Genomic DNA, 21,376 nt, shown 5'->3' on the forward strand with positions numbered 1-21,376 from the left:
TCGTTTAACTCAGCAAAGCACGAAGAAAGGAAATGAAAGTGTACCTCAGCCCAGGCAGGCAGGCAAGGTACGTTGTAGGCCTGTCAGTTCAAGAATTCTAGCTGGCAGGGTCCAGGATGAAAGGCGCCTGTGCGATTGCCCCTGCCCTGTGGAACATTCTCTTCCCAGAGGTGAGGCAGGCCCCCATTTTCCTGGCCTTCCAGAAGAGCATAAAAGCATGTCTTTATGGCCTTCCTTGAGGCACACAGAGAAACATGCGGGATGTGGGACTGATTAGCACCCTGAGGGCCCTTCCTCCACCTTTTAATTAACTTTTCATGTGGTGGTTTAATTCTCTTTTGCCTCTTTTAATTTTTATATACATTTTGTTTATGTTTTCATACCTTAGTTGTACACTGCCCAGAGTCCCTGAGTGAGGGAGATAGGCAGTTTCAAAATTGAAGAAATATGATTTTATCAGCAATTTAAATAGCTGAATGGAAATAGTCTTTAAATGTTAGTTCACTGATTGACTTCAAAGGAATAATATGGAATGCAGCCCTTAAGCAAAGGAGGATTGGCAATAGATTGTCAAAAGGGGTGGCATTAGGAGTTGGCAGTTATAATCTTCTTAAATTTATGTAGCTGCCCACCTCATGATTGTGCGGCATACAATAAAAACAGAAGAGTAAAAATCACATCTTAAAAGAATCATCAAAAACAGGAAACATGTACATAACTTGGGACAATGTTGAAAAACTTAGACTTAATAGACCCACCTCTGTTCCCAAGGAATTCAGGGCCTGTTGGGAAAACCATGTGTCGAGATGTCTCCGGAAGGCCAAGTTTTGCCTCGGGGCGCATGATGTGCCAGAGTAGAAAGGCTCTTACTCCCTGGGTCCCATCGCACAGAACTCCTTAGTTAGCAGACGAGACCTGTACAGCGCCCTTCCTGCCTGACCTGATGGGAATCCTACACAATTCACGCAGTTTACACAAGAGCAAATAAATAGTACGGTTAGAAAGAAGGTTTAGTGTCCCAAAGGTGTTTTTTTTTCCAAAAGCAACTGGATTTTCTTGGGGGGGGGGGTCCCTTGAAAACCTTTCACTTCTCATACAAGAAGCTTCTTTAGTTCTTCTTCTTCAGAACTGAAGAAGCTTTTTGGATGAGAAGGGAAAGGTTCTCAAGGGGGAAAAAACCCCAAGAAAATCCAGTTGCCTTTTGGAAAAGCAATTCTGAAGAAGTTTCTTAGATAAGAAGAGAAATATTTTCAAGGGGAAAAAAACCAAGAAAGCTTTTCAAACAGCACCTTTGGAACAACCATGACCTAGATGATTAAGAATCTCCATTCAAAAGAAGGCTTAGTATTTATTAGCGTACGAGCCACGAAGTAGGGGCTGTGGAAAGATGAAACAATGGAAGCCGAGTCATTAATGAAAGAAAGAGACCAAATTTGACAATAGCTGAGACGGTGTTTGCAAGGTGAAGCTTGTTCGGCTACACCTTGGATTCTTTCTAAAGAAAGAGTTTTTCCAAATTGAAATGTTTATCATGGCTTGGGGCCAAGGTATATTGCAGAAACATGAGCAACAATTTGTGGTTTTTCATACAGTTAGGAAAATCTCTACAAGCGGAACTTCCTTGATTTACAACAGTTCATTTAGTGACCGCTTGAAGTTACAATGGCACTGAAAAAAGGAACTTATGACCGTTTTCCACACTTACAACTGTTGCAGCATCCCCATGGTCAGCTGATCAAAATTCAGACACTTGGCAACTGGTTCATATTTATGAAGGTTCCAGTGTCCTGGGATCAAGTGATCTCCTTTTACGACCTTCTGATGAGCAAAGTCAGTGGGGAAGCCAGATTCACTTAAGAACCAGGTTCCTAACTTACCAACTTCAGTGATTCACTTAACAACTATGGCAAGAGGAGTTGTAAAACGGGGTAAAATTCCCTTAGCAAATGTCTTGCTTAACAACAGAAATTTGTGTGCTCAATTCCGATCGTACTTCAAGGACTACCTGTAAAGTCTTTGGGGACAGTTTTCATTTCTCCCTTTATAATTATAAAATCTCTTAGGACTTGGTAAATAAGAATTACAGAAAAAAAAACAATGTCCCTTGCTTTGCTCACTTAACTGAGGAGTGCAAATTGAAGAAATGGTGTAGGGTCTCCTGCTTGGGTGTGGGTGGTGGGTAGACTAGAATGACCTATAAGGTCCCTTTCAACTTTCCTGTTAACCTGTTAAATTCTGTGTGCAGGAAGGATAGATAGTGATAATTGCTATAAAGCACAGGTGGTTCAACCGGGCTCTCTTCTGTTTCTTAGGAGACGTATCGGGAATTTTTGGAAGAAACAACAGCAACAACTACGATTTGAATCGGAACTTTCCAGATCAGTTCGTCCAAATCACCGAACCCCTGCAGCCAGAGACCATCGCTGTGATGAACTGGCTGAAGACCTACCCTTTTGTGCTATCGGCAAATTTGCATGGAGGTAAAGAGGAATGCAGACTGGCTTGTGTGGAAACGTACAGCATTTTTTAATTCTAGACTCAGTAAGCCTCAGGCCTCACTGTAGGAAAACTTACCCATGGCTGGAAAAGAGGTTTCACTACATAATTTTATCTGATAAGAGCTTACAAGTTAGGATTGCTGGCCAAGATCATCCCGAGGAGAGCCTGTACTAATCATTAAAAAAGTGTTCAAATTCAGCACATGTGCTCTTATTAGGGTTACTTTGAAAATGATTAAAATTGCATTGGAAAGAAAGCTGCATGAATTACTTGATTGATTGATTTATCATTTGTTTCTTAAATTCATACGCCCCCCATCTCGCTGTCCAAAGGGACTCTGGCCCACTTAAAATGTAATTAAACTAATTGTATTAAATTTATTGAAACAGATTTGTCTTTATTTCCAGATTTCTGGAAACCTGGGGGGGAAAAAAGACATGCCTGTTTTAATAAGTAACCCCGTAGGTGTTGTGCTTGCATGAGGTCCAAAGAATTTCAGAGTCATTTTTAAAGTATGCACAACCGTGGGGTTTATTGGTGTAGCTCTTCTGAAAGGACCAGTTTCACCTTTTTTTTTTATACTGTGGGGGGAATTTACTGAGTACATTTCCAGTGTACTGACACTTGATTTTTAAGAACAAGTAACAAGCAGGTGCTATCTTGCCACCTCTTGATGAATTCCCCTAGGTGGATTTTTACTCATTGTTGTCTTTGTTTGCCTGGATTAGTGTTGTGACTACTTGCGAAATCTAAGCAAATAGTATTATTCTTCACTGTGGTGGTGGAACAACGGGCTTTTATACTATGATTAATTTACTCAGACGAATAAAATCCTGAAAGCTATTTTCTTTTTGTCTTTCGCAGGATCTCTGGTGGTTAACTACCCCTATGATGACGGGCGGCTAGGAGTCGCCACATACAGTAAATCCCCCGATGATGCTGTTTTTCAGCAGCTAGCTCTTGCCTATGCCAAGGTAACAATTATTAGAAGGTGTCTCCAGCGGATCCTGGAACCTCTGAGATCCGTTGGCTTACTTATCACACACATTTATATACTGTGCTGTGCGGATTGTGATTCCTGGGGGTGTTTTAAGGGACTTAAGAGAAGCTTCGGGTTTTTTTTTTTTTTTAAAGCTGTCAGGCTTGTGCAGACAAAATGCAGTTATATAGCTCAGGGATGTCAAACTCAAAGGTCCTCGTCTATCCAGTGCAATGGAGAAAGATCGGGCCAGCGTAGCTTTGGCCCAGTCTACCCAGTGCATAGAGGAAACATGCCAGCAGTTTGGGGACTGGCATCAAGCGGGCCATGCCCACCTGGCCCCGAGGTCAACCACAGCCTTGATGCGGCCCTCAATGAAATTGAGTTTGACACTCCTGATATAGCTCACGGTACATATAAAACACCTACAGTAAGGTACCTACAAGAATTAAAAGCCAATGCAACTAGACTTGAGCAGTAAATAATGGCACGATAATCCAATGGCATAATCTAACTTGCCAGAAAGATCTTCTGGATGATGTCATTGTTTTACATTTCTAGTCTTTTGAGATTATTATTATTATTACCATGTTTCTTAGCAAATAAGACAGGGCCTTATTTTTTTAGACACCCCCACCCCCCAAAAATGGCCAGGGTGTCTTTTCAAGGGGTGTCTTAATTTTCCCCCCATGTGCCTCGTCCAGCCACTGGGCTGCTTCTGTCCGAAGGAACGCCCCACGTGCCTTGCCTCTCCACCGGCCGCTTCCGTAGCAGCCAAAAGGAGCTCTTCCCACAAGCTTAGCACAGGCTGAGGGAAGAATGCCAGGCAGGAAAAATCCCCCTCCCCATTTTCCTCCCTGTTTGCCAAAAAAGCCTCAAAACTTCAAAACTTCGGCGTTTGGAATGGAGGGTTTTTGGCCCACGGCAGGAAAATGGGGAGAGGGGATTTTCCTGCCTGTCATCCATTCCTCAAGCTTCCTCTCCCTTCCTATTTTCCTGCCTTTTGCAAAACAGGCTCCACTCTGAGCCTTCAGCTTATCCCAGGACCCTGCAAGGCTTTTTGTAGCAGGCGAGCGGCGGCTGTGAGGTTCATCACATCGGCACTGCCTCTTCGAGCAGGACCCTGCAAGGATTGCTGTGTCGCTGCTTGCATGCACAATGCTACAACAAGCCTTGCAGGGTCATGGGATACGCTGAAGGCTCGGAATGGAGCCTTTTTCCCAAACGGCAGGAAAACGGGGAGGGGAATTTTCCTGCCTGTCATCCATTCCTCAAGCTCCTTCTCCCTCCTCATTTTCCTGCCTTTCGTAAAAACGGCTCCACTCCGAGCCTTCAGTTTATCCCAGGAACCTGCAAGGCTTGTTGTAGTGTTGTGCGTGCGAGCGGCAGCGGCATTACTGTGAGGTTCGTCCCATCGGCTCTGTCTCTTCAAACAGAACCCTGCAAGGATTGCTGCGCCATTGTGCATGTGAGCGGTGGCACTGCCGCGAGTTTAGATACACTGGCGCAACTGCTCACGGTAGGATGCCAGCTGCCCCGGTGTGATAAAGCCCATGGAGGTACTGCCATTCATGAGTGCAACGCCACAACAAGCCTTGCAGGGTCCTGCTCTAAGAGGAATGGATAACAGGCAGGAAAATTCCCCTCCGTATTTTCCTGCCTTTCATAAGAACGGCTCCACTCCGAGCCTTCAGGGTATCCTAGGATTGCAACGCAGAAGGCTCCATTCCAAATCTTCAGCATTGCAGTCCTGGGATACGCTGAAGGCTCGGAAGGCCTCTGGTTCAGCGCAGAATGACTTTCGCCCCTCTCTGCAGCCGGACACTTGCCACCCTCCCATGCCCGCGCCGCCACTCATGCCGGCCATGCCCATCCCCCAGGCTTATTTCCGGGGTAGGGGTAATATTAGGCCCACCCCAAAAATTTAGGATTGGGCTTATTAGGGGACGGGTTGTGTTTTCTGAGGAACACAGTATTATTTATTTATTTGCCAGCCATCTCACCACAAGGTGATTCTGGGAAAGGTTCTGTTGGATAAGGGGAAAAAAGGGTCCATTTTATCCGTATAAATTGGACGTTTACGGTGTTTACTAGGTATGGGGATTATAGTAATATTGTGTATTTATATGCCCTTTGCTGTTTCGTCTATGGAGACTCTCTGTCATCCAGGTCGTGGTTGTCCCAAAGGTGCTTTTTCAAGAGTCAACTGGTTTTTCTTTGAAGGCATTTTGCTTCTCATCCAAGAAGCTTCTTCAGCTCTGACCGGATAGTATAGAATAGAAGGATTTATACTCCTTGCAGACAGCTGGTCATTTGCATTCTTTTGAATCTGACTAGATTCAGCACTTCCACCTGCATTTGAAAGACTGTCTCTTTTGAAGACAGCAAAATCCACCTTTTGGATAGAGAGGACCACTTGTTTGAAAGAGGGGGTCCAAGAGGCCATCTGTCTCCAAATTGAACAGCCCTCCCTCCACAGAGCGGGAGGGATAGGACCCCATCTATCTCCAGTCTACAACGCAATCCTTTCAGCAGTTCCAAGAAGGCTCCACCCCCATTTGCACCACTCAGGTGACCCTGAGGACACAGACAAACCTCCAAGTGGCCTCAACGGGCTCTCTTAAAGGAGGCAAATGACCAGCTGTCTGCAAGGAGTATAAATCCTTCCCTTCCCCTCCATCCGATCAGAGCTGAAGAAGCTTCTTAGATGAGAAGTGAAATGTCTTCAAAGAAAAACAATAAAGTCCAGTTGCCTTTTGAAAAAAGCACCTTTGGGACCTGTGCTGTTTTGGTTGTTTTTGTTTATATTAGTAAGTAGGAGTCCTTGCTAATTATTGCAGTAAGTAAAATAAATAATATTAACAGACTTCAGAATGTGATGGAAACTGTACCCTTTGTAAAGAATATATTTCTTTGCTCTAACTGCAAACAAATCATTTGTTTTATTCAGGGCAGGGCTGAGAGTTTCACACAAATTCATTTATCTTTTTAGGGGGTTCACAATATCAGAAAGATTAAGGAGTCCTGCACTAAACTTTAATGAAATGTTTGTTTAATATGATACGTTAACTTAGCCATTGTGTTTTGCAACCGCGGTTCATAGCAAGGATGAACAACTTTTTTTCAGTTTCACTTTTGTGGAGGTCAAACTCTTTCCCCCCCTCCAAAAAAAAAAAAGGAACAAAGAAGTAGATATTGTTAGGGCCAAAAGTAGGTTTGAATTAATTCAGATGAAATTACTTTGGATCCGTTAAATACAGTTTTTCTTCTTGTCACTTCAAAAAAATAGAATTTTCTGGCAATTTCTGAAAGGACTTTGCCTATAACATTTTGTGACCTGCATGTAGCTTTGTGGAATAAATTTTACCACTCTGGTTTGTGCCTTAATATCATTCTGAAACCAGCCACTGTAATTATTTTACAAATCCAAAAATGAATGATATATACTAAAGGGAAGTATAAACCATTCAGTGACTGACCGGGAGATCCTGGAAGATTTAATTCAAAATGTTTGGAAGGCGCTAAAGTTCCAAAGAAAGTGAATTGTTAGTTACACATACAAGAGTGTAACAGGAAGGCCTCCTCCAAATATCTGGAGGGAAATAGTAGGGTAATGTGATCTGAATAAACTCAAGTCAACACTTTCAAAAGTTGTGGGTGACATTATTCTCTGGTTTTACTAATTTCTGCAAAAAAAAAATGCAGGTCCTTGTTATCTTGATTGTAGATCCTGCTAGGTTTTCTTCTGTTATATTTCCACCAACAGGTTGCTTGGATTTTAGGGTATGAAAGCTGTGACTGTAGAGGGATTTTAATTTAATTTTAAATAAGAACTCTGACAATTATGAAACTTGATGGATGATCCAGAGTATCACATAGCTTAACCTGTCTCACAGGTTTATTCAGTTAAAATTGTAAGAGAATAGTATACTGGATTAATGTTGGGATAAATAGGTAGTAATTTTTCACATATTTTGATTTTCAGATACAGGTAGTCCTCGACTTACGGCCACAATTGAGCCCAAAGTTTCTGTTGTTAAGAGAGACATTTGTTAAGTGACTTTTGCACCATTTTGCAACCTTTCTTGCCACAGTCGTTAAGTGAATCAGTGCAGCTGATGAGTTAGTAACCCGTTTGTTAAGTGAACCTGGCTTTCCCATTGACTTTGCTCATCAGAAGGTTGCAAAAGTTGATCCCATGACCCCGGGACACTGCAACTGTCATAAATATGAGTCGGTTGCCAAGCATCCAAATTTTGATCACATGACCATGGGGGTGCTGCAAAGATTGTAACTGTGAAAAAGGGGTCATAAGTCACCTTTTTCAGTGCCTTTGTAACTTGGAACAGTCACTAAACTAACTGTTGTAAGTTGAGGTCTACCTGTACCATCCACAAGAATAAAAATGTAGTTTGGAGTTTGATCATTCACAAACTACTTACTTGTATGGACCCTGTTTAGAATGGAAGCTGAAAAGCGATACCCCAAAAATCCGTAATGATGTAAGACTTGGATTTTTCCAACCTGAATTTAATAAGGATGTGTAAACTCAAGTCTCTTTGGGGTCAAGGTGAGCTACTGGTGACATCAGAGTCATGTCCATGTTGTTTTCCTTGAGCGCCTGGCCTTTTCCATCCGTCATGCTTCTCAGTCCAGCTCAAAGCCCTAGGATTTCCTGGTTGTCTCCCTTTCAAGCGCTGAACAGGTTCGGCCTGCTTAGCCTTTTTTTATAAGCTCACGTCGGATCACGGGGAACTTCACCTCCCTGTGATCTGTTATCTCGCACTCCTGCTCATAAATAGGCATGCACTGAAGGAAAAACTCTTTGCATGAAAAGTTTCTCTGTGATTTCAAGCGTAACAGCACGAACCTGAATTCATGTTCTACTCTTTCAGGAGAATGTGGAAATGTTCCAGGGCCATCCATGCGACAACATATATCCTGACGAATATTTCCCTCGTGGCATCACTAATGGAGCGAATTGGTATAATGTCCCAGGTAAAGCATAAAGGCCCACGGAGGTCATGGTTGTCCCCAAACTGCCTTTTTTTCCAAGAGCCAACGGGACTTTCTAGTTTTTCTTTCTTGGTTCTAATAGAATTTTGTCTAAAGTCTGTAATTTATTGTAGATTCCAAATTCCTTAATGTCTTGTTTGTATCTACTATGAATTTGGAGGTACACCCACTGATCAATTATAAATCCTCGCTCTTGTAATTCTTGTCGTGTTTTCAGCTTTCCTTGTGGGTCTAATAAATTTTCGTACTTAATCATTTTAGTTACGTCCAAATTATTAGGGTGTACTATCGCTTCCATTGGAGATAGCCAAATCGGTATTTTTAGATAGAGTTTTTTAATGTACTTTTTTCCAATTAGTTAATAAAGAGTCCCTGATAAGATGCCTATGGAAATATGATTGCCTGGGTTTCCCAGTTTCCCACAGAAAGGCATGCCATCCTTTCTGCATATTGTGTCCTTCTAATACTAGTGTTCTTTTGTTGGTTAGATTCACCCAATCCTTTATCCATAGTAGGGTGGCTGCCGTATGATATATTTCCCAGTTTGGCAGGACTAACCCTCCTCTGCTTTTCGAATCTTGTAGGGCTTTTACGTTAATCCTAGCTTTTTTCCCCTAGTTTTTCTTTCAAGACGTTGCGCTTCTCACCCAAGAAGCTTCTTCAGCTGAGCTGAAATGTCTTCAAAGGAAAACCAGAAAGTTGCCTCTTGAAAAAGCACCTTGGGGACGAGAAAGCATAAATGCTGGAGATGTTTGTTGGGAGGGGGCAACAACACCTATAGGTTTTATGTGCGAAAATAAGATCCAAAATCCCCTTCAGGTTGTTCCGAGTTTCTTAAGATGAAGAATTTCTTCCCTATAAGCCAGCCATGATGAGGACTGTGGGGAAAAAAAAATAATTTAAACATCAAAACAGTTTTGACTTTGAGATTAGGAGCTTTGAATTTGGAACACTTTATTTGAACTGCTTTGCCCACCACAAATGTTTATTTGCTTGTTATATGTGTCCAAACCAGATACACCTGATTTACACGCTGTATGAACCCAGCTAGTGTTTACTGAGGAAACGGCATAGTGTCCCAACTGCATTTCCTTGAGTTCCATTTTTAAAAATAAATAAATACTGCCTTCTACTGCTAGGCACAGGTGTTTAAGAAAACAGTTCTGTACTCTATTTGGCATCTTCTTTTTTTAAAACCCTTTTTCTATTTTAGATTTGTTCTTATTTCACATGAATTTTATTCAGTACTGTTGATATAAAAGAAGTACAGGTAATCCACAACTTACGACCACAGTTGAGCCCAAAATTTTATGTCGTTGTGAAACAATTGTTAAGTGAGTTTTGCCCCATTTCACGATCTTTTTTGCCCCAGTTAATGAAGTGAGTCACTGCAGTTGATCGACTCGTAACCTGGTTGTTAAATGAATCAAGCTTCCCCATTGACTTTGCTCATCAGAAGGTCACAAAAGGAGACTCTGCAACTGTCATAAATATGAGTCAGTTTTGCCAAGCATCCGAATGTTGATCACGCGACCACAGGTATGCTGCAATAAAGTTGTAAGTGTGAAAAACAGTCCTAAGTCCCTTTTTTCAATGCTGTTGTAACTGTGGTCACTAAACAAACTGTTGTAAGTCAAGGACTACCTGTACTGCTCCTTTTTGGGCAGTATGAAACTCCTTTTCTTAAAATGGCATCTTGCTTTACAGTTAGTCGTCGACTTCCAGCCATTACTTTCGTGACCATTCCAAGTGACAACAACACTGAAAAAAGTGACCTATGACCTCTTTTCACATTTACAACCGTTGCAGCATCCCCATTGGTCACGTGATCAAAACTCAGATGCTTGGCAACTGACTTGTATTTATGATGGTCGCAGCGTCCTGGGATCACGTGATCCCCGTGTGCAACCTTCTGATGAACAAAGTCAATGGGGAAGCCCGATTCTCTTAATAACTGCATTGCTAAGCAGTGATTCGCTTAACAACGGTGGCAAGAAAGGTCGTAAAATTGGTCAGAACTCATTGAACAACTGCTTTGCTTAGCAGCATATATTTTGAGCTCAATTGTGGCCATCAGTCGAGGACTACCTGTATTTTGTTCCTCAACCTCAAAGTCTTATGGTTAGGATTTCACCTCTGTGGGATTAATTTTCTTTATTAAGACCTTCGCCGCTAAGCATAAGCCTTTGATTTCCCTTCTGATAATGCTGGTTTCAGGTGGCATGCAGGATTGGAATTACCTTAACACAAACTGCTTTGAGGTGACCATTGAATTGGGCTGTGTCAAATATCCCAAGGCAGAAGAGTTGCCAAAATACTGGGAGAAGAACCGCCGGTCTCTGCTGCAGTTTATCAAGCAGGTAAGATAATCTGCTGCCCCTAGGAAGAGAAAGTGAAAAAAAAGAGCAAAAAGAAACAGCTTGCGTGTATTTGGATTACTTGGTGAACTTTGGATTCTTGGTTATTGCATTTGAATGACTAAATTAATCGGGTGGTTGTTTAAAAATTTATACAATGGCATCACTTCTGGTTGAATTGAAAATGGAACTTAATAAGTCCAAAGAAGATGCACAAGAAGGGAAGGGTTCTTTTGGCTTCATTTTTCAATTGTTAGAAATGGAGATTTGGAACTATGAGAAACAACAAGAAACGTCTGCAAAACAAGAAGACTGGGACAAAGAAGAAGCCATCTTTAATGAACAAGTAATTCTATGTGGGGAAGAAAAAGGAAAGGGGGAAAAGAGAATGGAGAATTTAAAACTTAAAAAAACAACCAAAGAAAAATAATTCAAAAAATAAGTATATTACAGGAAAGCAACAGAAGTGGGGAACACAGAAGAGAGAAATAGAGGTAGAGAGACAAGGGGTAAAAAGGGGACAGAGAAGAAGAGAGGGAAGAAGGAAAGGAAAAGAAGTTACAAAGGACCGGAACAAGATATAGAGAAACAGGACCTATTTAGAGATAATGGGTGAAAATTTAACTGAAAAAGGGATTCTGTAAAGGTACATAAGATTGTATTGTTATATTAGTAATAGAAATAAATTTAGAAAATTGGAAACAATGTATGATTAAAATGAGGGATAAAATAGTGTAATTTAGTGAAATGTTTGTTAATAAAATAAGTGAAATAAAATAAATGAGAAAATTGAATTAGGAAGGGACGGGAACATTTTAATTAGTTAATGTTTTATAAAATATAAGTGAAGAGGGGAGGGAATTAATTATGGAAAGCTTATAATTGTTCCCTTAGAAATATGATATTTAATTGAAAAGTAATGTTAAAGAAGTTAAGATTTTAATGAATATTAATATTAATGATAGAATTGAATTGGAATGGAATGTATTGTTTTAATTACATACATTTATAATTTTTTTCTTTTTTTAAGAATATAGTGTGTATTTTAAGAATGTACCAAGCAGAATCCGAATGGAAGTTATGTATTACATTGAATGTTATAACTTTAGGGTATATATTGAAGCCTAAATAAGAGTCAAATGGATAAACTTAAAAGATATAAAGGCGTCATACTCCAATCAGTAACTACAGGAGAAACTTTGTTTAATGAGAAAAGATAATAGATAATTGAAACAGGACAGACAAAAAATATAAATACAATGATCTGAATTGGGATGAGAGAATTAAAATAAAATTGAGAAAATCAAAAGAGGGGAGAAGCTATGCAGAAAACGTAAAATAGTAATAAGATATGGAATAGAACATAAAAGACGATCGCTGCTGATTGTCATCTAGGCTAACATTCCAAACCTTTCCCTCCCCCCCTTATTTTGTGGCAAGCTGAGAAACATCAAAAATGGCTACAACAGCATAAACTCCGTTTTGAAGTTGCCAGTGACCGTTCCTCGTTCGTATGTTTTTTAGCCCCCAGCCCCCTAATCGGCTTCATTGCTCTTCCCTGCACTCTTTCCCTGGCTCTTGTTTTCTCATCAGTTTGGGGGACAAACCAGATCCAGGACTCTCTCTTGCACAACGTAACCCTTCGTCTCTCTTCGCTTAGGTCCACCAGGGTGTCAGGGGGTTTGTTTTGGATGCCACGGACGGACGAGGCATCTTGAACGCAACCATCAACATCGCCAGCATTGACCACTCTGTCTCCACCTACAAAGCCGGGGATTATTGGCGCCTGCTGGCTCCAGGGACGTACAAGATCACGGCATCCACCCGAGGGTAAGCCACGCGGCTTTCGGTGATCTAATACCCGTCATTCTCACCTGAGGGCCCTTTCTTAAATGCGCTGGAATTGAATCACCTGTTCCCTACAGAGAGCAAAAGAGGCTGCTATTTTTATTGTTGTAGGAATTGTGGTACAGGTAGTCCTCGACTTACAACATTTGGTGACTGTTTGAAGTTACAACGGCACCGAAAAAAAGCGACGTAGGACCATTTTTCACAGTTATGATCCTTCCAGCCTCCCCGTGGTCATGTGACCAAATTCAGATGCCTGCTTCATACTTATGACCATTGCGATGTCCCAGGCTTGTGTCATCCCCTTTTGCGACCTTCTGACAAACAAAAATCAATGGGGGAACCAGGTTCACTTATCAACAATACCAACAATGCTAATTTAAGAACCGCAGCAATTCGCTTAACAACCGTGGCAAGAAAAGTCCTAAAAGGGGGGAAAACTCACTTAACAAATGTATCACTTAGCGACATAAATGTTGGGCTCAGTTGCGGTTGTAAGTTGAGGACCGCCTGTACTTGAAAAGATTAAAGACAAAATAGAGGCCTATGACCAATAGAGGCTGGATACTATCACCGATGACCAAGCAGGAGTTTACAAAAGCGATTATTGGCAAATAGCCCCAGTAAAAGTGTGTCTCTCGGGGTTGCAAGGAAGAAGTAGTGACTGAAGTAAAACAAGGATGGGAAGAAGCCTCTTAATCCCTGCACAGTTACGGCTCTGGAAATATCTTAACTGCATCTTCTACATCATCCCAAAGAAGAACATCAACTTCAGGGTTTCCAGAGGTAGCTTATCACTCTTGCCCCATAGAAAAACTGCAAATAACTTGTGAGCAGTTTTTTTAAATCTCAGATTTCTTTGAAAAGCAAGATGAAAATTGCAGGGATTATTATTATTATTTTTTAACATGGAAGGTTTAAAAGTCTGCAGAGATTCTCAGTCATCCAGGTCACAGTTGTCCCAAAGGTGCTTTTTCGGGAGGTAACTGGACTTCCTCGTTTATTCTTTTGAAGTTGTTTCGTTTCTCATCCAAGAAGCTCCTTCAGCTCTGACTGGATGAGGAGGAAAGAAAGGATTTATATTCCTTACAGATAGCTGGTCCTTTTAGAGGGTGGTGGAAGCATTTGGAGGTTTATCCTGTAGTCTGCAATTTTTTCTCTGGAATCCATTCCTGCTCCCACACTTACAGGTCTTAAAGGTCTTAAAGGTTCTTAAAGGTTCTTCACGGTTCAAAGTGGGTTCATCCCAAATTGTGTAGCTGAAAGTCTGTAGGGATTCTCTGAGATGAACACATTAACTTCATCTTTCAACCAAGCCAGGCTGTGGCATCTTCACTTGAAACGAGGAGAGAGCAATTGAGAGGAAGGCAATTTTACCTAAGACTTCGGAGATTTATTCCAAGTGTGCCAGAGGTCTGGAATGAGAGGAGCCAGCTTCCTGCTGTCCTGTAGTGCAGGGGTCTCCAGACCTGGCATCTTTAAGACCTGTGAACTTCAACTCCCAGAATTCCTCCAGCCAGCGTGTCTTCTTGACTTCTCGGTCTATTTAAAACAGTAGCTCTGGCCCTAATACTGCAGCTTTTATTCCCCATATTAAAAGTCAGAAAGGATGTGGTTTCATAAGCGGTGGTAAGATGTAGGTGGAAGTGCGGTATATGCCTCAGCAGGCAGGAGCAGTTACAGTCATTATTACTGTTTAAATTACATAGAGGAAATTAGAGAATGGGGGGGGGAGCGTTAAAAGAAGCATCTCTTTTCTTTCTGTGGTTCTGTTTTATAAGGTTTGCATAAGAATGTTTCCACTAAATAAAATGACCACGAGCAGTCCTCAACTTAGGACCAAAATTCATGTTGTTAAGTGAGACATTTGCTAAGTGAGTTTGGTCCATTTTACGACTTTTCTCACCACGTTTATTAAGTGAATCACTGCAGTTTTTAAATTAGTAACACGGCCTTTAAGTGACCCTGGCTTCCTCCATTGACTTTACTTGTCAGAAAGTCGCAAAAGGGGATCGCATGACCGCGGGACATTGTGACCCTCAAAAATACGAGTCAGTTGCCAAGCATCTGAATTTTGATCACGTGACCAACGGTCTTAAGTATGAAAAACGGTTATAAGTCACTTATTTCAGTGATGTAACTTTGAACTAAATGAACTATTGTAAGTCGAGGACTACATACATGTATGTCTGCAAGGAGTAATTATTATTAAGGTTACGTGCAATTAAGCCAAAGTAAATTTTAAATGAAGCAGCTTAATTTTTGCAGTGTTAATGACTTAAGAAATTGGGAACATCATAGCCTGCCAAATTCCGAATGGCCATATCAGTTTAGCCCCCTCAATAACTGGTTAGATTTGGTAGTGATATTTACTGTGATACAGGTAGTCCTTGACCATTTGTTTAGTGACCGTTTGGAGTTAAAATGTCACTGAAAAAAAGTGACTTATGGCCCTTTTTTCATACTTATGACTGTTGCAGCATCCCTTCTTTCCTTCATCTTCTTACCTGTTTTTCTTCTTCTTTTTCTGGAAGGTATCATTCAGAGACCAAGATGGTCAAAGTTGAAGAGAACAACGCTGTACAAGTCAACTTTACTTTAAGTCTAAAAGGCTCCAAAGTTGAAGAAGGGTCAGCACCGCATGTGAACATGGCGGACTCCAACGGACCGATCACCAAGGAGTTTGAAACCCTGATCAAAGACCTCTCAGCAGAGAATGGCTTGGAACACCTCCTCTTGGCCTCTTCAGCCGATGTCCAGCCTTCACGTTACCGTCCCTACAATGATCTGTCTATGTTCCTCAGAGGCTTGAATTTGAATTATCCCGAAATCACAAATCTTGTTAGGTATGTGACGGTGTTTGGAGACATCTGCATTCTGGAAAACCACAGCCTGGGTCCCATCACTGGATCACAGATGCGTTCCTGAAAGAAAGTTCCTAAAGAAAGTGACCTGATAACAGCAATGCTGTCCAGAGTTGCTGTGTCCGCCATTCTAAAAAACACTCTGCATCAAAAAATCTGTAGAGATTCTCCATCATCCAGGTTATGGTTGTCCCAAAGGTGTTTTTTTCAAGAGGCAGTTGGACTTTCTTCTTTTTCTTTGAAGACGTTTCGCTTCTCATCCAAGAAGCTTCTTCAGCTCTGGCTGGATGGTGTGGAAGGGAAGGATTTATACTCTTTGCAGACAGTTGGTCTGCAAAGACAGACCCTTTTAGAGGGTAATTGAAGCACTAGGAGGTTTCTCTGTGTCCTCAGGGTCACCTGAATAATGCTCCTGGTTCCTATAGTCTGCAAAACGGTGTGGGAGTAGGAATGGATTTCCAGAGAAAAGAAAAAATTGCAGATTACAGGAATCATTAGCATCACTCAGGTGACCCTGAGGACACAGACAAACCTCCAAGTGGCCTCAACAACTCACTAAAAAGAAGGCAAATGACCAGCTGTCTGCAAGGAGCATAAATCCTTTAGTTCCCCACTATCCTGTCAAAGCTGTTTAATTCTTCAAATTAAAGAACCAGAAAGTCCAGTTGCTTCCGGAAAAAGCATCTTTGGGATACACCATCTAATTTAGACAAACTAAATTCTATGTTGATAATTGCTAAATAATGTATTCTACAGATAATACAGATAATGAGCTTTGAAATATCTCTTATTACCTCAACGGTGTTTTTCCTTTGCTAATAATGGAAGACGGGGTGAGCCCCGAAATTATTGGTTTGGTATCAGAGACACATAGACCCTAGATTTGTTGGTCTGATTGGTAAATCATTAGGCTTTCTACTCAAAATGGAAGCTGAACTTTCCTGCAAGTTGTATCTGCGTCAGGAAAAGGCGATTCACGCTTTTTCCTTGAGAACACCGAGTCAGCAAAAAAATATTTTGTTGCTTATTGTTCTTAGTACCAAAATCCTTACTATATTCAGTAGCTGATAACCTTAGTAATGTGATTGGTGTCACTAAAAGATATGGGATGAATTAAAAAAGTAATAAACCTATGAGAAGCTTAAATTATGCCGTGGGGGCACAGTGGTTAGAGTGCTGTATTTGTTGGCTAACTGCCCACAGCCAGGAGTTCAATCCTGACTGGCTGCAGATTGACTCAGCGTCCTGTCCTTCCGAGGTCGGTAAAATGAGGACCCAGATTGTTGGGGGCAAGAGATTGACTCTGTAAACTACTTAGAGAGGGCTGTAAAGCACTGTGAAGCGGTATGTGAGTCTAGGTGCCGTTGCTATTAAATCACACTATTTTAAATGTGATAATATTTTTTTTTAGCTTGAGTAACCAAAAGTAGCTGGAACTATATCCATTTGTTGGTGCTTTGTTGCTCTTTCCCTGTGGAGCAACCTTGAGGTCCTTCAGTGGGAGGTAGTTTCCTTGCTGTATTGATATCTTACTATCCATGTCTCAGCATTATTGGAAATGTTGTTTTTAACTTCTGCAGAATGAAAAAGCAGCCCCAAATTGCCATTTCTCTTTTTAAAAAAGCAGCCAATAGACTTCTGCTCTTTTTTTTATTTTGGCAGCTTGGGCCAAAGTCGTGAGATTCGTCACATATGGTCCCTGGAAATCTCTAACAAACCCAACCAGTCTGAGCCAGAAGAGCCGAAGATCCGTTTTGTTGCCGGCATCCATGGGAACGCCCCTGTGGGTACCGAGCTGCTCCTGGCTCTGGCAGAGTTCCTTTGCATGAACTACAAAAAGAACATGGCTATCACAAAGGTGGGTGACCTGCATGTTTGTAAGCTCTACCCTGTTTCCCTGAAAGTACGACCTACCCTGAAAGTAAGTCCTAGCTTGATTTTTACATGTGTGCCCAATATAAGCCCTCCCTCCAAAATAAACCCTAATGAAGACCCTGCCCACTGCATGGTCTACAGGTAAAAATTAAGCTAGGCTGGGGGTGGGGTGGTGGAGCTATCCTACTACTTACCTTTGGACAGGTGTAGCCACACCCCACACATTCTGACACCTGCCTTGCTGGCCTATTTCCTCTGCATCCGGCAAGGCTGGCAAGTCTTTCCTGAAAGCCTTTGCGTAGCCAATACAGAGCTGTGGATTGATCCAGAGCTCTTACCGGCTTCAGAGGCCTTCAGGAAAGCCTTGCTGGCCACAGAAAAAGTTCCCGAAAGCCTCTGACAGCGAAAAGAAGGCCAGGGGCGACGCGTTCAAGTGAGGTGAGTCAGTGGACGACTTTCCTTCATCCCAAAAATAAGACCTGGTGCCTTTTTTTGTGGCAAAATAAAATAAAATAAGGCAGGGTCTTATTTTCGGGGAAACATGGTACAACGGGGTGGGCAGCTATGGCCCCTTTATGACCCGTGGACTTTGACTCCCAGAATTCCTGAGCCAGCCACATTCTCTCAGGAATTGTGGGAGTTGAAGTCCACAAGTCACAAAGGATTTGCCCACTCTGATCTACAGGATTATAGCAAATACTTGTAGAATTGCATATTTATCAGATTAGGTGGAACATGCAGCTCATATTAGAGCCCTGTGGAAAACCATCTCCGGGAGTCTGAAATCTGAAGAGAGCAAAGGCCACTTGTGGCTTTTCTCTTGGTTTGGGAATGTTCCAGGTGAGGCCTTTTAGGTGCGGTCATTCTGCCTTTATATTTTATGACACAGCTTTGTTCTGTTTTCTCACTCTTTCCTCTGTTTTATAAATGTTGAAATACTACACACCCTGTAAGAGTTTTGCCCTGTAAGAGTTTTAAAATATCCAGATCTGATAAGGGGATGCCCATCACGTCACTTAACAGATAACAGATAATCAGGGTTGGAAGGGACCTTGTAGGTCATCTAGTCCAACCCCCCGCCCAACCGGGAGACCCTACACCATTTCTGACAAATGGCAGTCCAATCTCTTCATGAAAGTCTCAAGTGGTGAAGCTCCCACAACTTCAGAAGGCAACGTCTGTTCCATTGGTTGATTGTTTTCCCTGTCAGAAAGTTTCTCCTTATTTCCAGGTTGAATCTCTCCTTGTTCAGTTTCCATCCACTATTCCTTGTCTGGCCTTAAACCACCACAGTAGCTTTACAATTATAGTAAAAATCCTCCCTTATGTAACCATAACTGATAAACAGCCATCTTTGAATGTTTCCCAATTTCCTTACAGTCTGCTGAAATGGTTTTTAGGTTATGAAAGAGAGGCACCTTTGTTCAGGAAAGTTACCCTTTGCATTTGCTTCCCAAAGCTGTTTTTTTGCACCAACAGCCTCAATAGAGGGAGCTCAGTCTTGCTGCAAACTTTGAAACTTTGCCATGGGTTAACGTGAGCCCCTCTTCAGTTATCCCAGTCCTCCTTGGTGAGATAGAGTGGATTAATTCTCCATGAAATGGTTTATTTTTGGTTATTTTTTAAAACCTATTTTTTATTTGTTTTCTCTTTACATACAATATGTGCTTAATGAACAGCGTACTGTCTGAGTCAATTCGTTTACTTAGTAATACTTCTTAAGTTCCTAATTTGTACCCCTTTTATCCAACCATTCATAAAGCAAGTCCTAAGTTTGAAAATATTCCGTGTCTTCTTTTTCTTTTATCTTCAGTGTCAATCTGTCCATTTCTGCACAGTCCAATTTTATTTAATTATATCTTCTTCCATAGGCGTTTCCTCGCTTTTCCAATGTTGTACAAATACAATTCTGATTTATTTTTGTAATTTATTTTTGGCTGTTTCCCCCCCTCCCTTTCCAGCTAATTGAGAAGACAAGAATAGTGATTGTACCGTCCCTAAATCCAGATGGACGTGAGATTGCCCAAGAAGGCGACTGTACCTCCAAACTGGGACAGACCAATGCCAATGGCAAAGATCTGGACACAGATTTTGCAAGTAAGATCAGGTTAATGTGTTCCTGTCTGGGCTGCCCTTTGTCTGCACCAGGGAAGACAGAACGTTCCATGCCTCTGATCCCTTGGTTGTTTGATTGTTTTAGCATGTAGAAATTAATCATGTATATCCCTTGTTCTTACATGCCATTCAGTTTTTTCCATTGGTGTGCTTAGATGTCTTATCAGCGGTTTGTTTATTCAAATTATATGTTTTTTTAATGTTTTGAATGTAGGCTGTCTCTCACATAATGTATTTTCAATAATTTCTGTTGTTTTGTGTATTTTAACCCTCTGTTAGTCACCCATAGCCAGTGGGTTGTTATACAGATTGAAATAATATCAATAGAACAGAGCATATGTGGGTCAGGGTTGAAGCGTGGAATTCTTGCTGCTATCTGAGCCAGTGTGCTTTCTTGCAGATGTTCAGTTATCCAACAGATAACATCTTGAGTAATAGAAGGGAGTGGGGTTGGCTGTCTGATTATGTACCTTAGCTTACTCTATCCAAGTTTGTGGGGTTGTTGTTTTCTCCTTGGTAGATCCTTGATTAGGCTGTTGTGTATATGCTTGGTTATATGTCTGAGATGGTAGCTCAGAGAGTATTGTTTGGTTATTGTTTAGAGCATTGTCATTAGCAGTCCACCCTCCATCAACACTCAGAGAAGGAGGGATTAACACCCAAGAAACAATCAAGAAATAAACAACAGCCTATTCAAGGGACACACACACACACACACACAGGCATTGCAATCCCCTCTATATAAACAGAGAGCAAACCCCATTCCCTTCTAGCACTGAAAACAATCAAACTCAAGAGAGTACCAGGGACCCACAGCCTCCTTTCCTCCTCCTCCTCCTCCTCCTCCTCCTCCTCCTCCTCCTCCTCCTCCTCCTCCTCCTCCTCTCTCCTCCTCCTCCTCCTCCTCCTCCAGATTGAAATCGCAATTAGATCGATGTGGTTCTGCACCAGTCACATACTGTGTGGTGTATTTACACCAGAATTGAATGGGAAGGCTGCCTCTCTTACTGTGAAAAATCCCGTGATTATTCCGTTAGGCAATTCCTCCGGGGCAAGGGAACCTGAAACGAAAGCCATTATGGAGAACCTGATCCAGAAGCAGGACTTCAGCCTCTCAGTTGCCTTAGATGGAGGGTCACTCCTTGTTACCTACCCATATGACAAACCAGTGCAGACAGGTGAGCGGATTATTTTTTTTCTTCTTCTTTCTGATGCTTTGCAAAACATCTTTTCAGACTGGCCCTTTACTCGGCTTTGGTCCTTTAGCCAATTCTACGCCCCCAAAACTCCCCTAAACATTCTGAAAAGAAGTTTTGACCGGTTTGTTTTGTTTCCTTTTTTTTTTAGTGGAAAATAAGGAAACGCTGAAACACTTGGCGTCTGTCTATGCGAACAACCACCCTACGATGCACCTGGGACAGCCAAACTGCCCTAACAAATCAGGTATGGGCCTACAACGTCCTAAACCAGCATTTGGGGCTGCCGGCTGCGGAGCTGACTCTGGATTGCAGGATCAGACTGCAAATAGAACGGCTGGGATTGAAATTGGGATGGAATAAAATAAAGGAAAGGTTTCTGATTTCTGGCTCTTTTGCAGATGAGAACATCCCTGGAGGCGTGTTGCTGGGAGCACAATGGCACAGCCATCTAGGTAGCATGAAGGTATTCCAGAGATGGTTATTTTGGGGCTTATCATGCAGATAGTGGAAGTGATCAAGGTTACCCCTACAGGTAGTCCTTGATTTACAGCCATTCATTGGTTTGAAGTACCAAAAACAGTGACTTGGGATTCACACTTACGACCGTTGCAGCATCCCGGTGAT

At 41.8% G+C, this 21,376-nt stretch overlaps 1 protein-coding gene across 1 annotated transcript in view; it reads left to right on the forward strand.

The window, feature by feature from the left end:
- The window catches only part of CPD (carboxypeptidase D), a 51,999-nt gene that overhangs the window by 20,320 nt on the left and 10,303 nt on the right, over nt 1-21,376 (forward strand). The window contains exons 7-17 of the mRNA XM_026723048.2: nt 2,313-2,480; nt 3,364-3,473; nt 8,374-8,476; nt 10,712-10,854; nt 12,512-12,681; nt 15,234-15,545; nt 17,226-17,421; nt 19,400-19,535; nt 20,591-20,731; nt 20,901-20,996; nt 21,151-21,215. Of these exons, the coding sequence (XP_026578833.2) occupies nt 2,313-2,480; nt 3,364-3,473; nt 8,374-8,476; nt 10,712-10,854; nt 12,512-12,681; nt 15,234-15,545; nt 17,226-17,421; nt 19,400-19,535; nt 20,591-20,731; nt 20,901-20,996; nt 21,151-21,215 (1,640 nt within the window). The remainder of the gene's footprint in view (nt 1-2,312; nt 2,481-3,363; nt 3,474-8,373; nt 8,477-10,711; nt 10,855-12,511; nt 12,682-15,233; nt 15,546-17,225; nt 17,422-19,399; nt 19,536-20,590; nt 20,732-20,900; nt 20,997-21,150; nt 21,216-21,376) is intronic.

Source organism: Pseudonaja textilis, chromosome 1 (assembly GCF_049901715.1).
Source record: "Pseudonaja textilis isolate UNSWEBS1 chromosome 1, rPseTex1.2, whole genome shotgun sequence".
Lineage (NCBI taxonomy): Eukaryota > Metazoa > Chordata > Lepidosauria > Squamata > Elapidae > Pseudonaja > Pseudonaja textilis.